The 25,914-nt window shown below is 34.9% G+C and overlaps 1 protein-coding gene across 6 annotated transcripts; it reads right to left on the reverse strand.

The window, feature by feature from the left end:
* Positions 1-800: 800 nt before the first annotated feature.
* On the reverse strand, positions 801-24,018 carry LOC119066925 (serine-rich adhesin for platelets-like). 6 transcript variants are annotated; one of them, XM_037169639.1, is made up of 9 exons: positions 8,434-9,039; positions 6,270-6,404; positions 5,658-5,764; positions 5,202-5,458; positions 4,740-4,913; positions 4,035-4,663; positions 3,490-3,964; positions 1,756-2,139; positions 801-1,688 (listed from the first exon to the last, which is right to left on the reverse strand). In XM_037169639.1, the coding sequence occupies exons 1-9, from the start codon at positions 8,594-8,596 to the stop codon at positions 1,286-1,288; spliced, it is 2,727 nt and encodes a 908-aa protein (XP_037025534.1). In that variant the 5' UTR covers positions 8,597-9,039; the 3' UTR covers positions 801-1,285. The 6 variants fall into 6 exon arrangements, with proteins under 6 accessions (XP_037025534.1, XP_037025531.1, XP_037025532.1 ...); XM_037169636.1 differs by lacking the exons at positions 3,490-3,964; positions 4,035-4,663; positions 8,434-9,039 and adding exons at positions 22,808-23,203; positions 23,802-24,018 and having other exon boundaries at positions 1,756-3,453; XM_037169637.1 differs by lacking the exons at positions 3,490-3,964; positions 4,035-4,663; positions 8,434-9,039 and adding exons at positions 22,808-23,042; positions 23,716-24,018 and having other exon boundaries at positions 1,756-3,453.
* Positions 24,019-25,914: the final 1,896 nt, after the last annotated feature.

Consider the following 25,914-nt stretch of genomic DNA (forward strand, 5'->3'; position numbering starts at 1 on the left):
TAGGTTTCGGCCTCAGATTACAGTAGTGGCCCTAGGTCAGCGTGGTCTGACCATCATCAGTTGCTCTACTGCTGTGGAAGTTTCCGTTGAAATTATCCGCTTTTCCGAATTTCCTCTCTTGTTATATCCCCCTTTTCAAATCTTTTCGGAACTAGTACTACTGGCTGGAGATCTGAAATTGCTTGAATAGAATCTTCCAAGATCCTCAATTTATACAGGTGCCGACGTTTACTCTTTTTGAGCCACTGTACGTTAAATTTTTTCGCTTGATTCGCTTAAATTATTGGTTGTTGAGCTCACATTTCAACAAACAGATAAGACCTTAAATAAACTCACTCAAAAATATGGGAACTTAAAAAATCGCTTCAGAATTGTGTTGCGTTTACCTACCTCTATACCCTCTCTAGCAACCTAACTACATTTACTAAGGTTGCAATGTAGCCTTGGCATTTTACACGTAAAATTGAAAATTAGTGTATGATACTACAAACAAAGGAATCTTGGCAGCGTCAAAACAAAATTTGTTTTACCTAAATTTTCTGCAGAATGCCAAGGATATGAGAGACGAGGCTTATAATAGAAATTGCAGAAAGAAAGTCATAGCCCACTATGTGGGTCCAACACTTGTAGTAACTATATGTACCCATAGCGTTAGATTTAAACGCGTCCGTTGTGAGGTCAAATCCAAAACAACTACTACACGAAATCGGTGCTTATAAAGCCTTCCATAGATTTTCCTAGGCATATGTCATCAGTCATCTGAATACCATGAATTAAAGCCGGAAAATTTTTAATTTTTTAATTTTATTTGTCATGTTATTATTAATGGTAAATTAATCCAATCAGTTAATTAGTTACATAGTAGTGGTATTAAGTATAAGTAAGATTACAATGAATTTTGATTTCTTGCTTTAGATGTATTGGGTTGACTAAACAAAACAGAAACAAAATAAGTAAAACCACAACAAATTTTTTCGAAAATCAGCGAAATAGTAAAACCGAATCGTACGTCGCTATTTCCCCCTTAACTCGACAAGCGAAATGGAAATTAAGTAACATAACAGTATAAGACAACTAGAATTCAATTGACCAGAATTAGTTCGTTAATTTGTAAAATTATAACAAATACACAAAAATAATGTTGTTTCCTTCCTTCCTCTTCGTTCCGCTTATAAAAAACCTACAAACATTGCAGCTGCAATTAATAATAATCTTTGTCGTTTCTCTCCTGCTGTTGACGATTGACAAATTCTCTCAGTCAATGGGTTTTTCTCATCGCCACATCCTAATCTAAAACTAAACGCTTCACCCCACATTCCATGCAAAACTTTGCCTGCTCCAATGTGAACCGGTTGCCGCAGCTATGGCAAAATTTCGACACACGGATGATCGTCTCCTTGCTGTAGCCGTTATTGCTGTGCATTTCATCAGTTCGTTTGGATGACTCTTTGAAGCCGTTATTGTTGTGCATTTCGTGTGATTTTCTGGTTACAATTGGTGGCAAAGAGGATTCGGAGCCACTGGAGCTGAGGCTGTGGGACAGTTGACGCTTCATTGTATTATCGATGGACGTGGTCTGGTATGGACTTCGCTTCGATGTTACAATATCGGGAATTTGAAAGACTTGTTGTCGTTGACGATACGGTTGCTCGCGGCTAATGCGTTCGAATTGGGAATGTCTTGATAAACTGAAAATTTGAAGACAAAATGTTTTTGAAGCAGAGACTCAAATGTAAGCTATGATAAACGATGTACCTTGAATAGGCAGAATCACCTCCACCCAATTTTGAGTCAAGCGATCGTCGAGCTCGATCGCCGCTGGAATTCTCGTCAGAATCAACGGTTTTCGGTATGTTTGATTCGCACATGGCATCCAGTTCTTGAACGCTCTGCAACAGGTCTCTTTCGGCTTTCGAAACGGAGTCGGCATAATTTTCTCGATGCGTCATTTGTGTTTCACTGTCAACCATCTGTGTCGCATCATGGCGAGACATTTCCGGCGAAGGATAATCAAATTTCGGATAGGATTTGTTTTTGGTCAGTGGAGTTAAGCCATCACCCTTATCACATACATTGGGACTAGTCATCTCTTCAGAATTGTGTTCGCTTCTCTCAACGGACGTTGTTGAACTGGCGCTACTAGAATCGGATTTATTTAATTTATTCAACGAACGATTGCTCATCATCTCTTTGTATCCCTTGAAAATCGGATACTGTTCATCATCCTCAAACGATGAAATGAATTCATCGAAATCAAAATCATCGAACAACGCATCGATGCACTCATTGTTGCGCAATTTATTGAATGACTCTGAAGTGCGCAAAGGAGGGGGCGAAATCACCTCTTGACTTTTTTCTCTGCTGGGAAAAGGTGATGGAGGATCCTTGGACACTGGTGATGTGTCGTAGAGAAAGTTTTCTTTGTTCAATTTTAAGGATCGCTTGAGTGTTCGCTTTTCGCAAGAATTCCTTTGATTCAAAATTTTGTTACTGTTCACACTGTCTGACGATTTTGTATTGACAATGCTATCGGCTACGTCAGATGACGATTTTGTTTTTGGTAATTCAATCATGCGAGACACGGACAAATTATCACAATCATTTATCAGATCCGGATCGATGAAATTGTTTTCTACGTCCGCATTCTGTGAAAGCTTTGCGGCTGTGGGATTTTGATTGCGTTCGACGAACGTATGGCTCAGAGGCTCCAGTTTTATGGAACTGTATTTTTTCGAAGCGAAAACTTGTTCGGATGGAGGAGGTGGTGACACAGAACCTCTATCAATTTTACTTTCCAGCAATTCCGCAAAAGAATTTTTTAGTGCTGTCTGCTTGTTGAGGCTGTTACTTTTGTCCTTCAGTTCTTTTTCACTCAACCCAGGTGAACAGCTCAAATCGTTCTCATATTTTAGAAAAACTGCCAGACTATCGGTCTTCGACAAAGGATAATCGGACGGACTGTTAGGCTTTACTATTTCCAGTTTTAAGTTTCGCCGATTTATGTTGGCGTTCTGGTCCCTTTTCACAACCACAACCGGTGATGATTCCCTTGATCTAGAAGATGATCGAGACACTGGCCTTGGTATTATATCAGGAGGTGTATGATTCGCGTGGCCCTTGACCGGAAGTTCATCGTACTCTTCTGGTTTTAAAAAGTTCGACGAAATCGGACCTTCGTCGGAAATTCCGCGCTGAATAGTTGTTGTTGGTTTGTATGTTGGTATGTAGAGTAGAGGCTTCGGAGTTTTTTTCGGTACTCGTAAGGAAGAGGTACGGCGGAAGGTGGATTTGATTGGAGTTACGGAATTGGAGGAATTTAAGGGAGATTTAAGGGTTAGCGATGAGGACATTGTGCTGCTTTTATTCGAAGTTGATGTTGTCGAACTATTCGGATGAGTTGGCGAAAAGAGCTCTTCCAATTGTCGTTTGGCTGAGATGAACGGATCGTATCCGCTGAAATAAGAAAAAAATAAATTTTGCGTTACTCACTTTGCATACTTTGACTGAAGTAAATTCAGTGAATTTAGGACGGTGCGCGCTACAGGATTCTTGAATCTATCATCACAGGTCAGAGTCATGGGCAAACGAGTGTTGTCGGTCTTCGATTTCGGTGCGAATTTCAATTCTAACAGCATGTCAGCATCCTCCTGACCATTCGATTGATCATGGCACAGATTGTAGCATTTGATGCTGCGTGGCGTGTAAATTTCGACAAGTGACGATTTTTCAACCGATTTTTGGCTCGACTTTCCAGAAATATTCGATGCGATTGATTGTGAGTCTTTGAAATCGAATTCGTCAGTGTCTTTCTCTTCTAAAGACTCATTGGCTTGCACTAATTGGGCATCCGAGTCTTTAAAATAATATACATTGGAACGAGGGGACCGTGGCATATTATATTTGGCTAAGTTAAGCAGTGGCCAGCTGGATTTTCGACTTGGTTTAACGACATCTTTGGAGTCACCTTTTGAGAAGCGAGATGTGGAAGGTGGAACTGAATTCAGTTCAATAAACTAATAATTTTCGAAATTTACCTGTATCAGGTGTTTTGGATACAGACTCGATGGACGGATTTTCATCTCTTGCTGTCGATTCAACCATCAATCCATCACTTTCTGATTTCTTGAGAAACCCATACGATTCAACAACCAACTCTACATTGTTCATTGCATTCGGTATCAAATTACCCTTCTTACAGGAATCAGACCCGAGAGCCCCTGACGTTAAACTATAGGTACTGGCACAAGTTCGAATGGGTCCGTATGCCTTTGGACTCATGGTCGTACTGTTTTTCGCTGGTGAAAATTGATAGACCAATTTATCAACGGCAGAGCTTGAAATTGTTCTCGCTCTACCTGCAGTAGGAATTATGGATCGGTCTTTGGCAATTTTAGCGAAAAATCGTTTCTTCGATATTTGAAATTGCGACTTCGTTTTACAACTGCTTTTCATTTCCTGTATCGGATATTTCGACGCATCTCGTTTAGCTGTGCGTTCGGAATCCCGATATTTTCCATCCAGCACGGACTCATGCTCCAGCAATTTATTTTCGTATTCGTCTTTATCAAAATTCAGATCTAAATACATATCGGATATCGAAACGTCGTTGGAGGTATCAGCGACAATTTGGTCACTGAAAATTCCTCTTGCCAAATCATCTTGACTTCAGTGGTCAAGAAGTGGGAAATTAAAATAGTTTCTGTGGAAAAAAAAAGAAAAGAAAAAATTCGGGTTCTTACCAATCACTCGTAATTGAAGACGTCATCGATGCCACACTCGATTTTCTTTCTCGTTCAACTGAATTCGACTTAGATCGCTTCCCAATCGAAAATGAATCCGATAAAATGCTATTCATTGATGTGCCACAACTTAATTCTCCTGAGTATTTTTCACGATTTAAATCACGTTTGTTTCTGCAAAGTTCAAATTTCAATGAATGCTTGATTTACTCACACACTTGATTGAGTGGTGAACATTTTGAGGATTCCTACAACGCTGTAAACTTTGGGGAGGTCATGCATATCTCCATTTTATTAGATACGCGGGAACACACCTTTTCCATACAAACCAATTAACCCAAATTGAACTTGTATGGCGTGGTGAATTTTTTGCATGAAACGTTGTGTGCATCTGAATGACCTCCTCAAAGTTTACAGCCTTGGATTCATACGGTTCCTTTTCAGACAAAATTCAACACTTACTTCAGCGATGGCGGTTTATATTTGGTTCGAGCTTCAAGTTTTTCTTTAGCAACATTGACGGATTTCGGTGTCGAATGGATATTGAGCCGAGCTTTCTTTTCGCACCATTCGACATGTCGATCAAAAGCTTTCACACCGAAACACCGGTCACAATGTGGACACTGTTCTGATACGGGCTGTGCGGTTCGTTTCGATTGTCGAATTGGATCACGCTTAAATGGCGTGGGTTCTACTCTGGCCTTTGCTGGGGGAGTGTGCTAAAAACAATTTGGCGAAAATTATTAGTCTTATGACAATACATTCATCTTTAATGTTTACGTTGTTCCTCATTCTAACGTGACACGAGAATTCTGTGCGTTAGCTTGAATAGGTAAAAAGCTTTCTTAAAAACAAATTAACTTTCTGTGTGACAAGTGTCGATAGAATGAGTAACACCATGTCTGTCGCAAATTGTACCTCTTTGACTGCTATCGGACTTTTTATCTCTTTAGGTTCTGGAAGGCCAAAATTTTTCGGCAAGTATAATGCCATGTCTGTCCCTTCACGACGTTGTCGCGAAGAGTCTACAAGAAAAGACAACGGGTATTATTTGGGGGTTTTCAGAATATGACGTTTAACGTTCCAACATTCGTACAAGTAAAGCATGGTGATTTTCAAACATAATCAGAGACTGTAACCCAGATAACTCAAACAAATCTAACTTCGTTACTCATAATGTTAATCTACGGTTCTACTATCATTAAAGTAAATGATATTGAGTCTATGCTAATTCATTCAATCAGTGCTTTGTTCAACTGAACGGCAGAACGACCAATCGTTAAATTAGTTTAACTGCGGATTGAGTTCTACAAAGACATTGCAAACGACTTTAAAATCGTCATCATGTAATCATATACTACTGTAATGTGCCCTACAACGCATAAAAAGCTTAGTGCAAAAGAGATGCACGATTTCGTGAGAGAATTTCATACGTTTACTCTCTCAAAATCTTCCATCTCTTTTGCAATAAGTTTTTTATGCCTTGCACGACTGTTATTCCTACTGTACACTGGCTTACAATGAACATACCGAATGTCTTTCGCTTCTTCGCCGCAGTTTTTTCGCAAATTGAAACATGTTTTTGGTAGACGTCGGATCGAAATTTCCGATTACATATTGGACAGGAATGCAGGTCTTCATCTTGAGCATCTTGCTCAGGTAGATCTGTAACGAAAAATTAAGATTTTCTTAATCATCTTCTGATAACAACTGTTTAATGTTTTTGTTTCTACAACTGAAGTCATTAAAATTGGACCAAAAAAAATATTTGTTTTTCTTGAACCAACACACTCGTCCTACACTATAGGCTAACCGTATAAATTGATTGTTTATTTACTGCTGCTCATATCGTCCAATTTCCAACTTCCTGTTATGACATTAATTCTCTTTTAAAAACTCCAAATGGATCGTTAATAATTCACGAGAAACCTCTCATTAAGCGTTAGAATAAGTTATTTAAAGAAACTAGAGTGATATGCTTAGAGAGTTCGTCATCGCCGTCGTTCTTTTTTTTTTCTTCCTCTTGCATTTAAAGATTTGTTTTGAAACGATGTTAAAATAAACTCTAAAATTGAGGACGTTCAAATGCATAAAAAAAGATTTATAAAACACCCAACGAATGAACATTAAAACTGTAAGAAACAACAACACAACATCGATACATACAATAATTACTCGGTTAGTAATTATTTAAGGAACCATGTAAACATGGGAAATGGGCAGATTGTAAAGTATTGCAATTAAAAAGCGAAAATTTTCGAATTACATTAATTGAGTCGTTTAATTGATTTTTTTTGTGTGTGCATTCAGATCAAAAGAAGACGAACGATATTCATATTAATTTATTGATGAAATTTTGAGATGATTTATTAACGGTCGTGAACTCAGTCTTTAGCGCTTTATTTAGCGAATTAAAAATAATCACACGCCGCTGGAATCATTTTGATGCGGAGCATTTCCGTTGAATCATTGATGATGTTTTAGAAGGTACTCATTTAGTATAGTGAGAGTGGATAGACCCAGTGCTAGTATAATTAATGTCAGCAGTTTGATGGTATTGATTTCATTTGATTTTTTAGAAATCATACTAATAGGTTTTTACGGCCAATAACAAGTGCAGTATGGACCACCGGCTGTAACGTGACGTCCGAACCACGCCTCAAAGTATGCAAATATTCTCTGAGGAAATTTAGGTGCTAAATGTAAGCTACACATATGAACACAAGTTCATCGTACTTGGGCTATGCCATACTGAATGCAGAAGGTACATCAATGAAGCGTTTGGAACTGTAACTGCCTCAATTATGAAGCTTCTGTGAACTTAATAGGACGTTACCAATGTGATTGCTAGAACCGATTTTAATTGCTAGAACAATTCCATGTGGAATTGTCTAACACGGATATCGAACCCGGATCATTTCGGTGGAAGGTTTACTACGTGACGACTGAGCCATATCGTCTGTTAAAACTATTGTAGTTGATGCTAAGGAAGCGCCATTCAAAATTTGAAATAGTCGCGAAGTTGGAAGGAGATGAATAATTCGTTAAACTACTTTGAGTAGTGATTTTCTCAAGAACAAGAACAGGGCTAAAGTTAACTCGGTAAGGTCGGTAACAACTAACAACGAAAAGCATACCGTTACGTAGTCATTAAATCTATTTCTGTCACTCAATTAGTTTACAGTGCCGATGAGTGATAGATTCTAAATCTACAGGTAAGATGGAAGTTGTTGGATCTTTAATTCCTCGGCTGTATGGATGACAGATGACTCGTCGATAGACTAAGATTAAGTCCCATTTTCGATTCTAAATTCGAAATAAGTCTGACTGGCCAACAATTCACACACAGTGATCTATTATCTAAAAAGGAAATGGGAAGCAGTACTTGTGCCAGTTATGTAACTTGTTTTCAATTTAGTTGTTGAACAGTACCATCGAATGGTAAACATATTTATTATTGAATGGAAATGGTTCCACGGTAAATTGTAAACATTGAACCTGAAACTTATGCGTGTCGAGTTTCGTAACACCTCAACCTTGAAATATTACTTAGATTTCCAAATTAAAAATTTTGTAAATAGATTTTTCGAACCAAAGTCAATAATTAGTCTCACAATATACGAATAAAAATATTTTAAGTTACGTGGGTTTAAATAAATCAATTTGTATTCCATAGAGTAGAAAAAAAACCTACATGTACCACCAACTAAAAATTCCAATTTTGTTTTGTTGTCCACATTTTCTCGGTCTTTTGGCACTCGTTTGCACGTTAAATTTTTGACAACATCGGATAACTTACTGCTTTTCTTATGGCTCTGTTTCGATTTGCTTTTGAACAGTTTATTCCACATATCCATAGGGGAACCGTGTTATAAAGCGCAGAGATTTATTTCTTAATTGAATATTTATGTTCTTTTCTATTTTGCTTTATTTGTTCGGATTGTTAGAACTGTGGATTGCACTAGATGCACATTAAAATATTATTATATCTTAGTCATCATTAAACAGCGAAACTACAGTAATAGAACAGCCACTGAAGTCTATCCATCCATTCATCTCTGCCTGCACATTAGTTAATTATTATATTAACTTGTTATATATATTTCCTCTCGTGTTTCTCTATCACGGAAAAACGCACAATGTACCGATTTCAATTCATAAATAACTTTATTTATTCTTTCGCCTCTGATATGTATAATATGCATTTAATAACGAGCATATAGACTTTAACACTGATCTTCAAACATATTCCATTCATAAGCCACAAATGAAAGTGAGATCTTAACGCGCATAACGTCGCGGCTAAACTGAAAAACTAACCGATTTGAAGAGATTCTCTTCTTATGTTTTGGATCTTTTGAAAATTATTTACATTTTCAAAATGAAAAGTTAATTTTGGGCTTGTACGTGGCGATGGTGTGGTTTGGGAATGTGGATATGTTGTTTTGGTATGATTGAAAGTGTTGAAATATTATTAGGAAAGATTACATTCTACAAGCAATTCTTAAACATTTTGGAAGGAACAAAAGAGGAAGAATTTGCTGACAGAAAAGTTTCAGCACTAAGGTCTCGACTAAGGTCAAACTTATCAAAATGTCTTTAGCACGTCTTTCTTCCTCTGTCTTCGATTAAATTTAATTTAACAATGTGGCGGTACGGTAATCATTGATTTATTGATAGTCATAAAAGATTGTCGGGCTTTTGTTCAGCCTCAGTTGTTTAATTTTATGATCGCAATAAAACCGTAAGTGATAATTTCAACTCGGTGGTCAGTCATAGTCAATGATTTTTTGTACTTGTATTTAATTGCTCTCCAGCTACAGCAAGTACGGACAAAAGTCTTCTTGGCAATTCCAATTTTATGTTGATACCGTCACGTGTACTTTTCGAATGATTTTGTTTTTAGTTGAACGAATTGAATGAAACATAATCGGAGAGGAGATTGTAAAAATAACATAAACTTAACTGGTGTGCTATAGCTTAAGCTGTTTTTTTTCTTCTTCTTATTCTTCTGTCGTTTACCGATCATTTTGCTGGAAATGTTATTTTGGCGACGAATCGAAAATGAATTGAAAATCTTAAGCCGTTTTTTCTTTCTTTCTCAAATAAATTTCTCTAGAGTTGCATTGTTTTGGTTTCATATCTACCTCAGTCATCATATACTGCAATCGTTCACATCGAAAGTGTTAAAACGATGAGAACAATTGTGTGGATGATATTAAGATATAATAGGGAAGATTAGGCATATAAATCTGTTGATGAACTTTCACGGTGAAACGGTTTTATTATCGAATTGATGGGAAACATTTTTATTGCACCTTTCTCATAAGAATTCTCTTGCAAAGTTTGCGTGGATGAGATAGAAAGACGAATAAAGAATGCTGTTTACGGCTGTGTCTTCTAAAACGGTAGAGACGATACAGATAAGCATTAAGGAATGAGCCCTCGATCGTATGTAGTATATAACTATGGGTAAACTCATGAAGTAAAAGATTCTCTTGAGTATGCTTACAACAAAAGAAGTAACAGATTCGACTGATAAATTGATAAAGACTTGCCGTGACAGGTTATTCATCAATAAATGGAAAAGTAAAGAAAAGTGTTGGTTTCAAAACCATCACCATTATCGATCGTAAACCGATTAATTGAGATTTTAAGTGATTTTCGAAAATTATGAATTTTGTTTCGATTTTATTATCTTTCACTTTTCGCCTGTACTGGTTTTTCATCCAACCAAAAAATAAATAAATTTCTGACTTAAGCCGAAATTCCCATAAAAAATGAAAATTTTAATCGATTTTTTCGTACGCTTCATTGAGCTTTAGTCACCGGTAAGCTTGAATACATTTCGAAAACGATGCGTACAATTATTATGTTTGATGTTTCATTGATAGATACATTTCTTCATTAAAAATTTATTTTTATTTTTTTCCTCTTTATATGTACCGCACATTTCCGATAGGGCCTCATACATAAATTTAAATAAATCGATAACAATATTTTTAAAAACTACTATCAATCCAATTATGAAAATTGGTTAAGAAATTGTGTTTGATAAACTGTTTCCGAACTGAGTGCTAATGACGACGGTTAATTAGTTGTTATGTACTACTAATATTATCTCAACATCAAATTGAATTGATTGGAATCAGAAATTGACTAAGTCTATCTGAATTTTGGCTCGCATGACTCGGATAAAATCGGAGCACAGACGTTAGAAATCAACGATGAAAATGAGATTGTTCAAAAATCACGTTCTAGGACCTATCACTGGTGCGTCGCAACTTCTCAGTTTTGTCTTTGTGTGAACTTGTTTATTTATTTGAACTTGTGGATGGTCCAAACAGAAAAAAAAATTGTAGAAAGAAGTTAATTTAAATATCCCTTACGTAAGTAAGTATTGTCACGGCCTCGAGTGACACATCTAGTGCCTAAAAAAGCATTTATCACTCGGTTGTATAAATAACTATGTCTGTCGTGTTCCAAAGAGACATAAGTGATGAAAGACGCATATCCCCTGTACTGTTGAATCTTCATTTTCATTAAACATCAGTAACTCATGTACGTTACGGTATTAATGCACGTTTTGATTTAAAATATCGTCTAGTATTTCGACGTAAAGTGCATCGCTTATTTTTGTCGTAACAAATAAATTGTCGATAACAGATGACTTAATGTTTCTAAATAGTTGTGTCTACTTGCATCGAACTGTATTTTAAATCCACTTCTGTCAAGCATACTTCATGCAAATGAAAATGGAGTTGGAATTTTAAAATTATTGATCATACTGAGCACGGTGCGGTTGAATGAAACTTAAATCAAAAAGCTAATTTACTTTTGATGTTTTTTCACATTCTTAGACCCTTTTCTGACTAATATGTAAAAACCTCCAAAAGTTCATTTAGCTTTTTGGCTAGAGTTTCATTCAACCTCACCGTGTGTGTTGCATCTGATAGGACAAAAATTGTGTGCGATTACCATAACAAATTCACACTTCAGAGGTCAGTGGCAAATTTTGACAGAACTTTTCGAAAACCGCTGCTTGAACCAGCTCTTGTGTTCGAGAGGTTGCGGATCTCTACTTCAACGAACGCTTCAACGAATTACTAACTCTAATCTCTTTATATAAACTAAGTCGCAGACCGTAGACTACGAACAATGAAAGCCATAAAATCATAAATGGAAACACGTACACACAGTGACTGTTGGGAGGTACACTACACACTTTTTCTTGCTTGTTTTCTATTGTTAAACGACAACAAATTATTTCAAGGATTTTTTACTCTATTTGTTTTCTGTCTACACCACATAAATGTACAGTCTTTAAACTTCAAAGTAATGTTCGCTGTTGTAAACCGATCGTCGTAAATTGCATTTACTTACATTGATCGTAGAGTCTTACATGCTGATGTCATAGTGTCATGTATATACACCAAAAGAAAAATGATTTAAAAGTTCTGGTTGTGTATTAGTTGGATGGTTTGGTTTGGTTGGTTGATTAATAATTTGTATTTTATTAATCGTTATAATCAAGCAGAAAATTGAAAAGTGTGTTCACCATTTAGTTGCATGTCTGAATGAAACTGATATCTGGTTGAACTGAGGGAGTATTGAATTGTGTTCTTCTGTATGGAGAGGATGACATCAATTCATAGCGTATGTGGGCTGTTCAGTATTTCGTTCATTGAACCAGAGAATTTTATTGAAATTTTATGGAAAAATTTTGCTTAATCCGAATTCATACAGATTCAATCTTACCAGACTTGATAAGCACAATGTATAGCTTCAACTTTGACCTTGAATTATTTGAGAGCGATATAAGGGGCATTGATTTACTTATACGAAATATTTGTCTAACAGATGCCAGTTTCTTATTCTCTAATTTAATATCCAATTAGCGTTCCACAAAAGGAAGTCACTAATAAGAATAATTGCAGAATGAATGACGCTTTAAAAATAGAAGTGTTGGTCTTGTATTGCTATTTAGTATAGTTGCTTTGAAACCAATATTCATTTGTGGTTCCGTTAACATTAATAGCACTCTTTTTTGCCTACTCAGCAATTCAAGAAAGGCGCCTAATGTCCACAAAACAAACGCACTTTGTTAAGTTAATTTGTTGATGTTTTACACGGTTCATCGAAATTCATGCTGAAAATGATGTTTAAAATATTCACTCGATTTTTTTTACAACATTTTTACACAAAAAAACACGTTTCTCATATTGGTAAATTCAAATTAAGTGTTATGTTTATAATGACGACGGTTCTAACTCGACAAAAGTAAATAAATTGTTCAAATATTAATACAAAACATTCAGACAACACTCAGTGTGTTGGTTATTGAAAAAAAATTGTACTAAAAGAATTGTGTAAAATATAAAATATTCAATGAAGGTATGTAATACGTATTTACAGTTGTTTATAATGACAAAATGAATGAATTAACTCAGAACTATGAACCATATAACCAACTACCTCCTGTAACCTTCGATCTCATTCTACTGACAACTACATCATCATAAAAATAAGAACTGAACTCTAGCTAACGCGGTCGTATTCGTTTTAATCTGGACAGTCGAAACTTAGATGTTATAATAGTTAGTGAAATTTTGGTTACAATCGGCGACTTTGAAATAATTAACGCATTTCGTGTCAGCTGTCTTTCAGCTGATCCACTCAAATATGTTTTTAGATTTTTAGGTCTTTTTTCCATAGGAAAAAAAGACCTATTGTGGGCACTTCATCTGTCCGTCCGTCCGTCCGTCCGTCCGTCCGTCCGTCTGTCCGTCCGTCCGTCCGTCCGTCCGTCTGTCCGTCCGTCCGTCCGTCCGTCCGTCTGTCCGTCCGTCCGTCTGTGTCACAAATAAAATGTGATTGATAAAAGTTCAAATTGCAATGCTACTATGAACAAACCAACACCAGGCAAATCAATTATTATTTGTTATCTGGTAACCAATCGCTCATAGCAGACATTGCAATTTGAAAGTTTGGTAGTTGTTGGTAGTTGGACCCCCAAAATATTTAGCAGCAGAGATGTTTACCGTTTGAGAGCTACGCACCGAATGACGAAATTATTCTGCCTGCTTGCCTATTTATAACTCAACAATTTGGTAGTTGACTACCACGTTGGTAAATTGCAATGCTACTATGAGCAAACCAACACCAGGCAAATCAATTATTATTTGTTATCTGGTAACCGATCGTTCATAGCAGACATTGCAATTTGGTAGTTGTTGGTAGTTAGACCCCCAAACTATATAGCAGCAAAGATGTTTCTTACTCGAGAGACGCACACCGACTGACGAAATTATTCGGCCTGCTGGTCTATTTATAAATCGAGTATTTGGTAGTTGACTACCAAAGTGGTAGTTGAATGACTACCAAAGTGGTAGTTGACTGACTACCAAAGTGGTAGTTGACTGACTACCAAAGTGGTAGTTGACTGACTACCAAAGTGGTAGTTGACTGACTACCAAAGTGGTAGTTGACTGACTACCAAAGTGGTAGTTGACTGACTACCAAAGTGGTAGTTGACTGACTACCAAAGTGGTAGTTGACTGACTACCAAAGTGGTAGTTGACTGACTACCAAAGTGGTAGTTGACTACCAACATGGTAGTTGACTAATACGGATGTTGTAGATATTTTTACTGTTTGATAGCTGCACACCGACTGATGAAATTAATCGGCTTGCTTGCCTATTTATAATTCCAAAATTTGGTAGTTGAATACCAAAGTGGTACTTGAATGAGTACCAAGCTAGTAGTAAACAGAAATTGAAAAAAAAATGAAAAAAGACCTCACCAGGCTTCAGCCGGTCTATTCTTGTTAAACGGTTTTACCACTACCACACGCATGCATGTACATTAATCACCCGTACAAACAAGAATTAGCACATTTGTTTGTATGAGTGTATCAGCTGAAAAACAGCTGGAACAGATGCGTCACTCGGATGTATGTACGTCAACTTCTCGTCCAAAATTTTTAATTTTCACTAACTGTTAGAAGATTGAACATTGAAAATGTTGTAATTGCGCTCGAATAAAATTGCGCTAATATTATTTCTGATGGAGCAATCATTATCGCACTCCAATTTTAGAGCGAATGCGCCATACTTAAATCAAATGAAGTAAAAGATTTCATTTCAATCAATAGGAGAAATACATAGAAATGATAACAGATGGCGCTCCGATGAGGCGGCAGCAACGCCATCTGGAAAAATGCTGTCTGGAAACGAAAACTCAAATGTAATAGTTAATAATTTTTGTATACTTCTACTACATTTCTAGTATGTTTCGTCGTAAAATTACTAATGGCAGCGTTCTATTTCTTGTGAGCCAACACTTCATCAATCAGGGATCGACGCTATTGAGTAATAAGCGAGGCTGAGCCACAAGAAAAAAGTCAGGTGTTAAAAATTTTAAAAACAATTTCAAACATGTTTTAACAAAGGAATTCTAAAATGTTTTCTTATTCCTTTCATTTGCAATCATTAAACAAAAAATATGAAACTAAATTGTAATCAATCAGTTAAGAAATCATTAGCTAAGTTTTTGTACAATTTACACGGAAATATTATGACTTTCCAAGTTGATTTATAATAGACTCACAGAGTGAACACGATATGGAAGTTTATTCAAAACAGCAGGAATATTCTATGTCGATGTTAACAGGCCATGATATTCTGATATTCTGATAAAAGTGACGTTTCTCCATACATCTAGTACATATTGTGGCGGTTGTTACTCTGTTAACATTTACACAGAATATTCCTCCAGATCGCATTTCTTATGCCGATAACATGATACAGAATCACGGTAACTGAAATGGTAACTATTTCCATTCCGATAAGTTCTCAACGAGAGGAAATTGATAATAAAAAATGCTGATTGCCGGAGCCGAAATGCTGCAAAAATATTTTTTTTTTAATTTGTTAGGAACGGCAAGCATGTATCGGCAAGTTATTATAAAATATGGTTGGTTTGACGATAAGCCATTTTTTGATTTTGATATATTATGAGAATAATTACTAAAGGTCGTTCCCTATATCGCTTATATCGATAAGTTACCAGACAGATCTGAATCTTAAAGGTTCTTAATGCCGAAAAACTTCGTGACCGAAAGCCTGTTTTTTTAAGTTTTTATTCGACGCAAAAAGTAATTCTGAGTAAAAATTAACCTGCGATGTGCGTCGGAAATGAACTACTTTTTATAAAGTGAATTAACCCTCCTACAGCTGCAGGTATTTGTCTTTTTTGGCAGATGTAAAAAAGCAGTAACGTTTTGAGCACTGCCGTAACAGTTTTTTGCTCACTTTCAAATTTTATATCAATAAAATAATAGAAAACGTTGCAAATTCGAAGATTATTATTTTGAAGGACTAGACTTTGAGAAGCAATATAACAATTTTCTGTTCAAAATCAAGCGATGGATCGATTAAAAATGGAAAGAAATAGAACAAAAATTTTGATGTTGGCTCATTGAGTGGAAAACAACTAAACATATGAATCGACCAAGATAACCCTTCGACTATTTTTGTATCCATTCCTTCTATTACATCCAAACGTCGCATCTCTTTCTTTTTTCGTTTCGTCATATCAATTAATTTATGAAACGAAGATATTTACAGCACTAAAGTGCACCGATTTATCTTCAAAATTTGTGGTGAGCTTCACTTTCAACCTTCTTTCGAATTAACATAAAATGTAGACAGATATTCAAATATTATATGAGTATCAATTTGAAAGGAAAAAAATATCTGGTTCCATTTATTTAACGACCGACATCACATTACTAATATTTCACTTTAAAAACCAACTAAATTTGTACACCCTTTTGATAACCGCAACTCATACGGAGACGAAAAAAACTTATCAATTTTATAATATTAACTAAAATGTGTATTTTATCATTTCATTTATTTATTCATTCATTTTTTTGTCGTAAAAATATTTGTGTATAGTTTGGAGTGTAACCGCAGTGTATGTATACCTATACTTGAGAAGACCATTTTTCGGTGTGAATCAGTCCCACAATATTTTTGCTTTCCATAACTACATGATTATGAAAATGTATTTTTAAGCAAAGAAAAATCCGTATGTAGGCTCAGACTCATGTCTCATAAATGTGAGCAAATTACTTAACATTTGTTCAAGTTTTATTATTTGTTGAATATTAGAGGTTATACGGCTATGTGAAGGTCAGTGAATAACTGTTATGCATATGTCGATGTGTGTCTTACGATGCTTTAAGCAATCTTTTCCAGTGCGCTCACACCCATATTGAATATTATGAATACGTGTACTGTACACCAATGTAGACTTTATTGAACCACCCAGCTTAAGATTAAAATATTTTCATTAAAGTAATTGTAAGTATGTTCGCACGCGCGTTTTAATTTAATTAATTCGTTGACGGAAAATCAACATTCTAGATTTAACTTTCGGTTATATGACACTTTTGCGTGAACAAGAGCAAAGCTTAACGATTAAGCTAATAATTGAATAACACGACCAATTTTTGAGTCGTTCATTGTATCGTGAAATATTAAATTTAAAATTTTAATATTTCATGGAGTTGAATGGGACGGCACAAAAGACTGTCGCTTTTCGTCGCTCCATTGAAATGTATCGAATTTATCATAGAAATAAAGAGATAAGATCTCAATGATTATGACCTACATCGAATGAATGTACGACCTTCAGCGATAACAACGATAAATTGGGTTTTTAGCAATGTAGCTTCTTGTTTCACAGTTGTTTGTTAAGAGAGTTCAATGCATTCGTATCGATTGTATATATTGTGTACGTTTGAGTCATCTATCAAAATATCTTATCAGACGGCACGTATGCCAAGAAATGTTGACTGATAAACGCGTAACGCGTAAATTTAAATCGCAATCTAACATTTCAGGCTATGAACTCCTACTACTAATGCCTCGAACAAACAGAATTGCGATAGATGTTTCTGTTAAGCTTTCATCTCGTACCATTGGAATTCTAAACCTGCTTTTATAGTTGATTAGACATTTGAGGATATATAATTCCAAGGCGAGTATAATATTGACGCTTATATATGTACACATAAATGAATTTAAATAAGAAAAAAAAACCTGACACTGATCACATAACACATTCTCCATATCGCTCTCAATGTATGCGCCTTCTAGAAAAAAAAAAATAGCATTTCCAACTGTGTGTAAAATGAAGACATATAAATATCAAATATGTACAGATCATCACGCATCTCAACTTAAAAGAACATTTTTTTTATTATTATTAAAACTATAAATTATGTGCACATTATCCACATCTAATTTACATGCCAGTCGATGATCGTTGATCAAAGATTTACGTTGTGTAGCATTCGATACCATGATATGCCATCATGATATTCCGTAATGTAATATCAAATTTTTTGTAAATTCCACCTACACTTTCATTAACCATTCTGTTGCCATTTAAACTGCGCATATCAATCAAATATAAAAGTATGAATTCCATTGATTTGCCACTAAGAAATTCAATAAAAGTGAAAGAGTTCGTGTTTCATGATTGTAATAGCAAAGTGCATTACATATGCACACGGTAATCGAATCGATGGATTTTTTTTTTGTTAAATTTGAGTTTGAATTACCTATGAAGTGGACAACAACGTGGAAGCTAAGCTAAACGATATTTCGTACAGGAATTAACAATGAAACTCATAGAAAGTAGATTTTTATGGCACCACGATTAATATAAAGGAAATTAACCAATTCGAAACAACTAACCATCTGTTACCAACGCAGGGACTATATTTGGGAAAACATTTTCTTCAATTTTCCGACATTTTCTCATATTTTCCTTAATTTTTCCAAAAAATATTTTTGTAAAAATCAGGAAAAATGTCGGAAAATTTCAGATAATATGGAAAAATCTAGGACAATGTCGGAAAATAGAAGAGCTACAGCTACAAAATATCGAAGATTCGAAGATTTACCATATTGTGCTTAGCCCACTTGATTTATGAATGTTTGTTATACATTGTGTTCCACGCACAAATAATGGAATGATAAATAAATGGTTTATTAAAAAGAAATTCTTCTCAAGGAACACGGCATGGCTTGGCTAGTGGTTGCGTACTAGCCTTCCATCAAAATAGTAAATGTTCGATTCCAGTGTCAGACGATTCCATATGGAATTTATTGAGCGATTTTATCGCATTGATAACTTCCTAAAGCTTAATAATTTGGGTAGTTGCAGTGTGTCTGGTGGCTGTTACGATGTACACATTGAATGACTCGTGTGACGTAACCCAAAAATTTAATTATCCTCAGAGCGTATTTGCATACTTTGAGACGTGTTTCGGAAGTCAGCCAGTCCGGTGGTCCAGACTGCACTTGTTATAGGCCGTTAAAGGCTGACAGTGAGATCTCGATTCTAAACAAATCAAATAAACGAAAGTTCCAGCGTGCATAATTCGTCGTCGTGTGATGATAATTATTGATGTGAAATCCGTTGTAAACGAGGGATTGTTCTTACGGAATATGGAAAAACAACCTAGAGAAAAGATCGATTCAGAATCTAAATGCTCTAGATTTGCATTTTGAATAGGGTGCTGTGAAGAACTGTTTTACAAGACAGCTGAATATTACGTTCCACATATATGTACATTTTACATACTGACGACACTAAGTTCTGCTAAGATGTACATTGTACATCTATGTAAACAATTGTACTTGTCCCGAATTTGTACAGTACAGCAGCACATTTTTCGTGGTAGTTGAACAGTACTATTGTACTGTTGAACAGTTTTATTGTCTATTGAGCTATACTACTAATCGTCGAATCTATTACTTTTATTGATAATTATGGCATGATCTGACATCATGTTCAATAGTCTGAACATAATTTTGTATATTATTGTCATCGTTGTCGATAACAGATGACATATCTTCAATATATTTTCGAAATATTATATTAGGGAGACTGCGATTTCGACTTATATTTATAAGTTGACGTAAAACTTGACAATTAATAATAACTTTTCCATACTAAGTATATGGAGGGAGAGAGTCAACTTAGGATTTCCAATTCTTACGTCAACTTATAACAATAAGTGAAAAACGCAATTTCCCGAACATATCAACTGTTCTATCGATTCTTCCGATAGCTTTAATTAATGTTTGATGGACCCTTCATTGATGTACAAAATATTAAATTTAGCCATTTCATAATACCAGTAGTATGGCAGTGCTGACCAGAATAATATAAATTCCAATTCTTATTGGAGCATATCATTTATGATATATATTTGAATTGCAATACTTGCATAAATCATAATTTATTCGACTTCAATCTTAAAAATAAAAAAAAATTTGCATCATACTTTTTTGTATCTAATTTTATTCGGTTTTCGAGGAACGTTTCCATTCAAAGCTCATCATTATACGTTTGCAGTCAGTCAGCCGAAGGAAATGTATATATTCCGAAACATGCATGCATTCAAAATTATAACAAGCAAATTAGTAATAATAATTTTGTTATTTTGCTTTTTAAATCAACGTACGGTACATTGTATACCATGGCTAAGAAGTGTAGTGTAGCAAACTTGGTGAATTTTCCACATACACGCAACACTATGCCATTCATTACAAAATTAGATTCTAAAATGCTTAAAATTTGGTTCGTTGTAATAGAAAAAAGTATGAAAAGAAAATGCAGTCGATGGTATACGGACACAACAATACATTTCCATGGGTGATACAGACTGTTTCAGTGACTATGTAGTATGAATGGAAATTAGATATGAAGAGTATATAGAGTTAGGTTGCCGTTACAGGTTCAAGGGAAATTACGAATAATTGCCGAGTATTTAATGGCAAGTAAAGATAATGCCAATGAGAAACTACAGGTAGATAAGATCTGAATAATTTCCGATTAATTCTCAATAAAATTCCAGCAATTGTCGAACTAAAACAACAACGAAATACAGATGAAATTCCGAGTATCTTTTGTGAAGTAATGAAATTAGTTTAACATTTTCTCGAGATTCAAATCGTCAAAACTACATAACATAAAATTGAATCACCCTACGGCATTCTCATTCTCAGAACTTATATCACACACAATTTACAAATAACATTAATAGCAACAAGCATCAGCAGAAAATAGAAATTGTTTTATTTCTTTTTGTCTTGCATGGAGAAAAGTATAAGACAAAACGTAAAGGAAAAATCAATCCTCTTACGAAAGGCCATTTTCAAAATATATAACACTTGTAACTAATTAACGGCTGGCTCTAATAGAAACATTTATCATTCTCCAAACGGATTGGTGTGTATTTGTAATGTTTGGTTTGTCTTAATTGTGTTGTCGATTCTTTTTTTTTTCTTTCTTCATTTAATTTTTTGTTTTGTAATACTTTCGTCATATTATATGTTCGGTCGGAATGATACTTCAGTCTAAAATTAATGGCACATTTCTTATCAATCGTAATTTTATTTTTCAGCGTTAAGATGTTTATTTGTATTACGCGCGATAAGACTAGCGGTTGTAAAAGTGAGAAAATTGACAAAAACAAAAAGGCTAAGTCTCAACACAAACAATATCTAGTAACGTTGATAAAGACCTTTTGTTGTTCTTCTATTGTTTGCGTTCGAGGCTAATTGAAATGACGTGATACCTGAAAAAATGTATATTCAATGGAGATTATGCATCGTTTTGAGCATTCGTAAGTAGTTGGATTATGACCATTTGATTGTTGAAAGCAGTTAAATGGAGGAATTTTTTGTTGTGCTACTTAACAACAGGAAGTAAGACCTGATTACTCTCATGGCTGAAAATCTTCTTGATTTCATTTTTTAAGTCTTGACAACTTGTATTTCTGTCGGATCGAAATTACCGAAGAAATGACTGACCTCAAATACTAAGTTCCTTATAGGTTAAGTATGAGATCTACAGGTAACATTACACAGATTGCAATCATATCATAAGTAGGACCGTTATCGGGTCTACTACCTGATTTGGTCTAATTTGGACTCAGAGAATAACATAAAATCTTGTCCTTCATTTTTTTGAACTTTGATGTAAGGGCGACGAGATTTCATTAGACGAGAGCCAATAGAAGCAAAAATAGAAGAAAATAGTGCATCAACAGAAGGAAATGGTAAGTCAATAGATGTGCCAATAGACACCAATGGAAGGAGTAGAGCCAGAGTTTGCTCGCGTAGTCTCCCTCTCGGCAAGAGGAAAGCTCATTTCTCTCAACTCAGTGTTTTGTCATACTCGTCCTACGGCCTCGAGTGATAATCTACACATCTAGTGACAGAAACAACCTCTTTGCGCAACTCGATGAATAAATTACTAAAATCACCGAGTTGCATGAAACGTTTTTCTCAAAAGAGGCATCGAAAGTTCCTCATTTCGTCAATGAGTTGAGAGAATAACTATTAAGTGAAGGGGGCGGCTACTTCTTTTGCAGGATCAATTGCAAGTTAGGTCGTTGAAGTAATATTATTGGAAAAAGTTGTGAACATTACAGGACTTAGTGAAAACATTTTATTTGAGAATCACCTATTTGACCCAAGATACAACAAAACGTCTCAAGCAAACTTATTCAATGACCGCAATTTCAAACAGTGAACAAAAACAGAATCAACGTTTAGCTTCGGGGATATGTGCAAGGCGCGTGGTAACCAAACAGAATGTTATACGACACACTTAAAGTATTTCGATTCCGATAAAATGAAACATTTTTCCTCATCACTTGCAACCGCAACCATCGATTATGGTTACACATATTGTGTAATGTCGATGTATCAATACTAAAGGCACTTTCGATTTTTGTTATTGAACTCACCAAATTTGTACTTGTTTTGCCAAAACTGAATTATAATCTCAATGGTTTTCTCAACCAGTTCCAGATCGGTCGTGTTACATTTTAAAGTGAGATTAATCGAGATAGGTTAGTTGTGATATAGAGGCAAGATGTTAATTTCGTAGTTTGTCTTGTTGTAGACACCATGTTATTACCAGGTCTCAGCCGACTTATCAAATTTTAATTTATTTAAAAACAAAATCTACTCACAATCAATGATGATCTCTTCGATCGGCGAATCACAGGTATCCATAATCAGGTTTTTCTGCAATTTATTCAAATCACAAAGTCACAAAATCACTTATTCACATGTAAATGCAGGCACCATAAAAGCAATTTTTTTGTTTGGCAAATATTTTGTGCGACATTTGAATATTTCGCCAACTTGAGTCTGCTGGATTAGATCATCACTTGGAATATAAATTTTTTTGCCTTTGAGAGTCAACTAATAATAAAAAAAAATGGTTCGTGCAAACTTAGTACGTATTATTCTTGTTCATACTCATATTTCACCATGGTTCAGACTATGTTTTTTATAGATAAACACACAATAACCATTCGTTACACAAAGCACCAGTCGCACGATATCCTTTTATCGATTTAACACTAAACGTTATATTATCCTATGGTTAGTATACAATGTAACACACTGAACTTGATGATATAATTTGAAACATTGATTTAACAACTTCATGTGTTATCATTGGGCATGGATACAGGGGGCTCTCTTAAATCAATCAAAAATTTGGAACCGTTACCAGTATGCATTCGTTTGTCGAAAGGACATTGGTAATGAAAGGAATATTCAAATATTTAAAAATCAATGCTTAGACCATGGTTACTCTAAAAACACCCTGTATGTGTTACTAAGCACTATGGCAACATATAGTCGCAAGATATGTACTGTATAAAAGACTGAAAGTATATTTTGTTGCTGCCTCACCCACGACACTGAATGTATTTTGTTATTCGGGTACTTTGGAAAAAGATAAATAAAAAAAAAACCGTTCATAAGACTCGCGGTTCGCGGAACCAGTAAAATAAATAAACAAAATGTTAAAATTCAAATAATATATCTGAGACTGGTATGCTTATTAAGCGTTTAAACAACAACCAACCAATCCTATATTGACCAACGATTATATCACAATTTCATTCACAGTCGTCGAATATTAAATTCTAAATTTTGTTTTTGATTATAAACTCGATTTTGATTAGAATTTTGTAGACAATTAAGACACCATATCTCAATATCGTCACTCAAGAAACAAAGGTTCGACGAATTGTATGCGAATCGTCCGCGAGCAAAGACATAACCGGCCGTTTCATAATAGGCTCTTCAACTGACTAAAATCTGATATATTTTGTAACGTGCATGAATGAATTTTTTTCATATTAAAACTGTCAAGTCGCAAACACTAATTTCAATAAAAGTCTTTAACATACTCGTTTGTTGATTTAAAGCGTACACGGTTTTACCTGTAATTTTATTCGTTCGTAAATATATTTATACCCGACGTCTCGCGTAGCTTTAAGGGAACATTAAGCTTTATAGCGACGAGTTAAGTATCGAATGTCGTGTAATATAAGAGAAGAATGCGAAAATAGAGAGCTTCTTCTGGCGTATTGGTGCTTATATAGAACTTATGCTGAACTTATGCTTACTGAACGTAGCTTTTCAAACGCCTTAAAAATCTTTTCGAAACTTTATTCTTTTAGAAGTGGCAAGTGTATATTGCGTCATAATTGAATAGTGTTTCATACTAAATATTTTACTTCATTTGTTTGGACATATATTTTGCTATAAAAGAAAGCAAGGCACAACTCATCGCTTATTTTTGTCACCGTTGTTGATAACAGTTGATTAAAGTTTTACAGACGTCAAGCGGAAGCAAAAGCATGAGTGGTCTTAGTGATAGCTGCCAAGTACTATTTTGTATGAAATATTTTGTATCAACGCACTTCAAGCAAAGTGATCATAGTCAACAGTTGCTTTTTTGAGAATTTTGAGAATTCTTTCAGAAATTTGAGAAATATTTCTTTAAATTTTTCAAAGTTTTACAAAATATTTTTCTTGTTCTTCTGAATAAAATTTAGAAAAATTAACTTTGCTACGTGTCTAACGATGTAGACAATATTTTAAACTTTTTTGGAACTGATTTAGACAGCTAGTTTTGATAAACAGTTGAAAACTGAATATCGAAGGCTTTAATTACTTCTTCTTATTCTTTTTCGACTGTACGAGTTCTCTGGTTACTTTTATGTCTGTCTGCACATAAAATTCCATTGTTAAACCATGTTTTAAACTTTGAAAAATTTGAGAATTTTGAGAAATCCGATTTCTCAAAAATAGTCCCTGATGAAGTCGTTTTTTACAGTGTTTTACAGTTGTGTGACTCACTGTCAAGTTTCAGTACCCTATTTACAGTACTACTCATGCTAGAAGTTTGTACACATTCTTTACATTGCCCAAACTTTTTCGATATACTGTCCAGTTTCCAGTGTCAGTTGTCTATTTAGAGCATCACAGATGATTGAAGTGCGTTGGTATATGCAGCGCACTTCATGCATTCGTTTTACTGTAAATAGGGTAATGTAACTGGACAGTGTATCCCACATCCCACAACTATAAAAATCGATTTCATACAAAACAGTACTTTGCCACAAAAGTTATGCGTGAAGAGCATCGGTATAAGTCTTGTCTTAGAATTTTCGTAATCGCTGTCACCAACAGATGAGAGACCATTCAAAACAAACACTCTGCTTTATATGCTCAAAAAAGAAAAAACAACGTGCAGTTAGGTGGTGGTTCTCTGTTATTGAGTAGTATATTTAATTGAGTATGTGTGCCACACAGATAGTTGTTATGGTAACTTAACTACTATACGTACGTATACGTTCTGATACGTAATGAAATAATTGAGCTTGAAATGGTTAATCATTTTTTTCAGTGTGTGCATCGACTCTATATTATTTAAAAAAAAAAACATTTGAATTTGCGAACCACTATCTTCTCTACCATTATATACAATAAGAATGTCGGTTGTGTTTCAAAGACATGAAGACAATTTTATATATTATATTGAAGACAGCCCACGTGCTAATTAGTTATGCGCGAAATGAAATAAGGTTTCTGCTCTGTCTCACGAATTGGCAGTAAATTAATAATTTTATTTTGAAAGAACAATTTCACAATTTGAAACACAATGATTTTTTCAATAATAAAAGTACGTTTTAGGTGTTTTTTTTTCACAGTCATTGCACCAGTATTATCGGCTGTAACACTCTTGATGTTAATTTGTGTCTAACGCTTTATT

This window comes from Bradysia coprophila, chromosome IV (genome assembly GCF_014529535.1).
Source record: "Bradysia coprophila strain Holo2 chromosome IV, BU_Bcop_v1, whole genome shotgun sequence".
NCBI classification, from domain to species: domain Eukaryota; kingdom Metazoa; phylum Arthropoda; class Insecta; order Diptera; family Sciaridae; genus Bradysia; species Bradysia coprophila.

Coding starts and splice junctions, on each gene's coding strand:
- LOC119066925 (XM_037169633.1), bottom strand. CDS start 8,596: ATGGATATGTGGAATAAACTGTTCAAAAGCAAATCGAAACAGAGCCAT. Junction 6,405..8,433: donor ATTTTTAGTTGGTGGTACAT/GTAGGTTTTTTT, acceptor TTTTCGTTACAG/ATCTACCTGAGCAAGATGCT. Junction 3,454..4,739: donor TCTTCAATTACGAGTGATTG/GTAAGAACCCGA, acceptor TTCTTATTTCAG/CGGATACGATCCGTTCATCT.